This window comes from Lycium ferocissimum, chromosome 3, assembly GCF_029784015.1.
Source record: "Lycium ferocissimum isolate CSIRO_LF1 chromosome 3, AGI_CSIRO_Lferr_CH_V1, whole genome shotgun sequence".
NCBI classification, from domain to species: domain Eukaryota; kingdom Viridiplantae; phylum Streptophyta; class Magnoliopsida; order Solanales; family Solanaceae; genus Lycium; species Lycium ferocissimum.
The window spans coordinates 59,706,724-59,712,770 of record NC_081344.1 but is presented as its reverse complement, the minus strand read 5'-3'; the positions used below and the strand labels follow the sequence as shown (position 1 = coordinate 59,712,770).

The following is a 6,047-nucleotide window of genomic DNA, read 5'->3' as shown; positions in this document are numbered from 1 at the left end:
ACTAACAGATTGCAAAAGCATCTACTTGGAAGAACCAATGAAGATTTTATAAACTACTGTTGCGTGATAAGCATATCCATGACTCGCCATGAATAGTTGTTAGTTGTTACATATAAGTTCTTTGCCGACATGTCATTTTATTTTCCCTTTAAAATTGTCCGAGCATGATGCTGCTGCTTGTCTTTAGGGGGAAGGTCTAAAAGACTTAAACACAGATGCTAGGAGAATTTATTAATGCAAAATGTTTGACATGGTTATTGATTGGACATGAATTGCTACGGGAGTATTTGTCTTGATGCACAAGATCAGGTAAAAATAACAATTTTCAAGAGTTGATTTGGCTCTTTAACATTTTAATCCCTAGTGTAACCAGGGCGGAGCTACAGATCAAGGTACGAGTTCGGCCAAACCTAATAGCCTTGGTGCAAACAATTTATTTGTCTTAAGAAATCCAATTTATATGCATAAATTATTAATTTAGAACCCAATAACTTAAAGGGAATATCCGTCTATGAGTGTAACCTCATAAAGAACACCAAACACCATTCTCCTCAAAATAGAAACATTTCATTGACTGTTGAGTAACATGAAATGGTGAAAGTCTATTTACACTGTATCACATTTCCTGGAAGAGCGTATGAACTTGTAAAACTGTTATTTTTGTCTTGGTATTGTGGCTCATAAGTTGAAGAAGTTACATATGAGCAAAGTGACCTTCCTTAGACAATTTCCCTTGCATCCACCTCTGGAGCATTTCAAGTGCTGCTTTAGGTTGATCCATTGGAACCATGTGACCTGCATCATGGACCCTGAGGAATGTTAGAGGCCCATGGTTCTTTTGAATTCCTTTCTCTTCACTATCTACTGTAAAAGGAATGGATCGTGCTGCCCCAAAATCTTTCTGCCCCGACCATTCCATTGCGTGCACCCATCTCGAGTTCCCTGTCCATGGAATGAACAAATAGTTAGTCCTGGATAAAAAAACTATGCCTCAATCACAAGTAAGTTGGGGTCGGCTATACTGAGCATGTTGCTCCATTTAAGCTCCTTTCAGACTATTTAGTTTTGGATTAGTAGATTTGCATTGACTGCACATAATCAAGGACTCTTCCCATAAAGAATCACTACTATAAAAACAGGAATTAGCGACACGACAGACAAATTGGGTAGCTAAACAGCAAAATAAGTCGTTAATCCTATTTAGCGACGGCTTATAATAAAATTCTGTTAGTTACGAGCAATTTAGCGATGAAGTTCGTCACTACTTCCCCTTTTTTTTGTAGTGAATGTACTAGTTTTGTTGGATCACGAAGGAATGAAGCTTACCTAGCCAGTTGCAGATAAGGTCATATTCCCCTGCGTAGACAAGTAGCTTGATTCCGTCCTCAAGGAGTGGAGGAATACCAGCTTCAAGATTCCTCATCCAATCCAACTGCATTGCCTGGTAAACTGTAGAACTGCAAGAGACGAATTCAATATCCCCGACACCAAGGGCATGTTTAACTTGTTCATCATTGAGGAGATTTTCCATGTTGGAGAAGTCATAGCAGAGATCACCATCACAAGTCTTTCTTACATCATAGTACTGCAGATCCCAGGTAACTGAGTTAACACATGTTACACTACTAAAAATATAGAAAGTAACGACAGACAAATTTTGTAGCTAAACAGCAAAATCTGTCACTAATCTTATTTAACAGAGGGTTAGCGACAGATTATCAAAAAAAAAAAAATTAGCTAAGAGCGATTTAGTGACGAAGTTCGTAGCTATTTCCAAATTTTTATGTAGTGTTACCGTTAGAAATCAGTGTCATTCTAGTTACAATGTGATTAACTCGGAGAGAAAGATAAAATAAATTATGCTTTCTTACATTTTTGTTACCCACAACATTCATTATCTTGTTGAAGATGCTAGTGCAAACAAGATATGCAGCCATGCAAGCACTTCCACCATCAGTTCCTAACAAATTTTTCATAGCACACAGCTGATCAGTGAAGGATTTAAGGATAAATTAAGTGAATAATTTGTGGGGTTTCAGTGAGATGAAGACTACCACAAAGCCTAATTGCCTGTTGACATTTTGGATATGATTTGTCTATAACATTGTAGTCAGATTGTTTGATCAATCTCATATCCAATGCATAGTCAGTGTAGGCTTTGTACTGAATTTCCGGATTAGTGAGTCCATTACCAATGGCAAATCCCTAATCAAATATAATTCAGTGAATTAGCATCGTAACAAACTCCAACAAAAAAATTAGTTATGGAAGATGAGCTAATTAGTTATACATACCTTAAGGTTTATTTGAATTCCTTCGTTGTTCTTGTTACCTTGATGAACCCGAGAAGCAAATGCAGGAATGTAATGCCCAGCATATGATTCTCCAGTGATGTAGAAATCATTCTTTACATACTGAGGATGTGCCTTGAAGAAGGCCTATTCATAGAAAAAGCAAGAAAAAAAATAAAGGTGTTTCAATTTAAATTTGTAAGCTAGAATGACATTCTGTTGATACTATGTCTCAGGATATCACAGAAATAAAAGATTTGCAGAAAATCAGTTTTTCAATAGCTAATTTTCAGGATTTCAAATTATTTTCTGTTAGTCATTTGTGGCTTGAATTTTGGAGTTAGTTTAGGCTTTCTTGTGATTTGGTTTTACAGATAAGTCAGAAACATATTTTCTATTTTCAGTTAGGAATTCAAGCTATAAATGTATGTCTCTGAGTTATTAATAAAATAATACTCTTTGACTACATAGCCAGTATAGTTCTGCCAGCCTTCTCTGTTATTTCTCTAAGTTTCTTTTGTTAAAAAACAAAACACATTCAAATTGTTGGACAATAATATTCTTTAAACTTTAGAGGTTTAAAATGAGATTTTGCACAAGTAAAAATAAATAGAACAAAAAAGAGTGTAACAAACCTGCAAGAAGTCATAAAGATCATTGCTTACACCCCTTTCATCGTGACGAATATCATCATCATCAGAAGTATAACTGAAACCAGTTCCAGTTGGTTGATCAACGTATATTAAGTTTGAGACCTGTCAAGTTGCAACCAACTCCATGTTATCATTCTTTAACTATCAAAGATGAATCAAGGGTGCAGTTCAATTTTTTTTCCCCTCAGTTTAACCAATTGATCTGTCTTTTGTTATTACTTAGCGTACTGTTTTGTTGTAGTTATTGTTCCATTTTCCTTTTGGACCTGCTTTGTTTTTGCTTTATCCTGAGCTGAGGATCTACCGAAAAAAGCCTCTCTACCTCCCAAGGTAGGGTTAAAGTCTGCGTACGTTCAACCCTCTCCAGACCCCACTTGTGAGATTATACTAGGTATGTCATTGTTGTTGTTGTTATTTAACCATTTGATTTTCTAGAGCTTCGTTTAATTGGAATTCGCATGTTCAATTTGTCGCATTTTGCTTGCAAATAATTGGTACTGAAAAGGAACTTCAATCAACAAATCTATCAGAAATTCGGAGTTATCAGGAAAATGAATGCAAATAAAGTGATGAGGGGACAAAAAAAATTAAAGGTGCACAGGTTCACACAGTGGAAGAGACTTTACGTGTAAATGAAGAGAAGAACAAAAAGTTGGGAAATTTGTTGTTCAAAGATTTCAGCCGTTAATCAAGTAAAATAAAAAGGAAAAGAAAATTTGTTACCTCTTAGGATGTGTTTGGTACGAAGCAAATGTTTTCAAGGAAAAATATTTTCGTAGAAAACTAGTAGTCTTCTTACTTAGTTTAGTGTTTGGTAAGTAAGCTTGTTTTCTAGAGAAAATATTTTTAAAAAAATTTGACCAACCAAAGGTGGAAAAAAATTTGGATGTTTTCCTTCATATCAAAGACACCCTTAAATCAAACTATCCAAGTTCGTCTTCATATTTGAGACGTTAAACTACTTTTGAATAAGTAAAATTCTACTGGTCCCAACTAATAAACAGCAAGTAGTCAAGAAAAGAAAGTCTAGTAGGTAGAAAGATACTTTGCATGATATGAAAAAAAATTGAATACTAACATCAATTAATAACGTGGAGTAAATTCTCATCATATTCTTCAAAAGATCTAATACAAGAAAAACTTAACATTGTGAATATTTATGACTAAGTCCGTCACAAAATTGTGACGAATTTGTGACAGAATTAACTAATTTGGACGAATTTTGTGACGGACATGCTGATCTGTCACAATTTCATCACAAATTTGAGATGGGAATAATAACCAATCACAACTCCGTCACAAATTTGTGACAGAAATAAAGATTTGTCCCAATACGTCACAAATCCACTGCTAAAATTTGTGACGAGTGACTATGTGGTGGCCCAAAATCCGGGACAAATCATGATTTGTGACAGAATTGTCCATCACAATTTCATTTATTTTTAGTTATAAACCCATATTTTTTTTGTTAATTTAGTTGTGTTTGGGTCAATTTAATTGTATACTTACAACTTTTTTGAAATAAATTGGCTTATTCTTCAAAGAAAGAAAAAAAAAAAAAAAAAAGACAAGAACCTTGTCCCAGCCGTAATCATTCCAGGCAAGTGACATATTGTCTGCTATATTGAAAGGTCCATTTTCATAAAACACAGCCAATTCACTGCTACATCCTGGCCCTCCTGTTAGCCATATAACAACTGGATCTTTTTGGCTGCTTCTTGATTCAAAGAAGAAATAAAACATCCTGCGAATTAACACCAAAAGTGAAGAACTTCAGAATTACCAAGATTCCATTTTTGATCTAAACAAATGAAAACAATAACATCAAAAAACAAATATTTTTCTTGTGTCATTTTACACTATGGTGTTTATAACTAGACAAAGAATTGAGGAAATAAAGAACGCGACATTGCTATGGCTATAAGAACACATCTTATTAAAGGCAAAATGAAACTTTATAATTAAAGAGTTTTCAAATATAAAAAATAGTGTTATTCTTTTCCGAATAAACTAATACCACAAAAAATGGAACATTTCAAATTTCGCTTTTGAAAATTCTTTCGTAATTAACATAATCTTTTGAAAATATGTCGCTACTTCGTCACTAAATAGGACTAGCTAGTAACAAATTTTACTGTGTAGCTACAAAATTTGTCCTACGCTAATTCCTACTTTTTTAGTAAGTGACATATAAAATTGGATAAACGGAATATGATAATCACACCTTGCATCTTTAGTGTGTGGAAGACGATAATAACCAGCATGATGACCCAAATCTTGAACACTTGCTCCAGAATTACCAAGGTAAGATAAATTAAATCTCTTCTCAAAGAGATTTTGCTCAGTACTGGCTGCTACAGATTTCCCTGCCTTGTTGACATCATGTTTAGGAAACAAGTTAAGCTGTTTGATGAGTTTTTCTGCCATTGGTACAGGGAATTTAGTTGATGATAGGACAAAATCATCATCATTATTGGACAAAGATAGAGAAGGATGAGAGAGAAAAAGGAGAAGTACTAAAGCGAGAAAGAGAAAAGAGACCGAGGATGCCATTTTTTTCGAGATTTAATTAGGCTGTCCTGTTACACTGAAGAAATGACTTTGTTGGGGTATTGATATTTATAAGGAGGAAGAGTGTGAAATAGGCATTGTGTGTTGTTTATGAGAGAAAAAGGGTGGGGAAGAAACATGGGACTTAAAACGCTTTGTTTGTTTAGAATGATTCTAATATGGACAAATTAAGTAGTTATTCTTTTTGGGCGAGGGGGTGAGGTGAAGAAAAAGGCAAGCATTCTTTCGCAAATTTATTTATAGATCAATACTCCCTCCCTCTCAAATTATTTGTCGTATTTTTAAAAAATAGTTATTTCAAATTACTTATCGTTTTATAAGTTCAAAATAAAATTAACTTTTTTCCGAGCCTTACTAGTAATTAATTTTGAAGATTACAAACATCTCAATTGATAGAGACGAAATATAAATAGAGTAAATATTCAATAAAGAGAGATTATCTATGTATATCTTAAGATAGAAATAAGAATAAAATAGTCCAAAATCCTTCTCATTAATGTTTCTTATGGAGCATATAAAAGAGACTCACAAC

General features: G+C 33.9%; 1 protein-coding gene across 1 annotated transcript; it reads right to left on the bottom strand.

The window, feature by feature from the left end:
• Positions 1-545: 545 nt before the first annotated feature.
• On the bottom strand, positions 546-5,639 carry LOC132050320 (serine carboxypeptidase-like). The gene is made up of 8 exons (XM_059441521.1): positions 5,169-5,639; positions 4,520-4,688; positions 2,927-3,046; positions 2,295-2,438; positions 2,055-2,205; positions 1,872-1,960; positions 1,327-1,585; positions 546-942 (listed from the first exon to the last, which is right to left on the bottom strand). The coding sequence occupies exons 1-8, from the start codon at positions 5,495-5,497 to the stop codon at positions 695-697; spliced, it is 1,509 nt and encodes a 502-aa protein (XP_059297504.1). The 5' UTR covers positions 5,498-5,639; the 3' UTR covers positions 546-694.
• Between the last annotated feature and the right edge of the window lie 408 nt (positions 5,640-6,047).

Excerpts from the sequence above, each read along its gene's own strand:
- LOC132050320 (XM_059441521.1), bottom strand. The coding sequence starts at position 5,497 with ATGGCATCCTCGGTCTCTTTTCTCTTTCTCGCTTTAGTACTTCTCCTT. Across the intron at positions 2,439-2,926 it reads ATCTTTATGACTTCTTGCAG|GCCTTCTTCAAGGCACATCC; the intron begins GTTTGTTACACT and ends TTCTATGAATAG. Across the intron at positions 1,961-2,054 it reads ACAGGCAATTAGGCTTTGTG|GAACTGATGGTGGAAGTGCT; the intron begins GTAGTCTTCATC and ends AAAATTTGTTAG.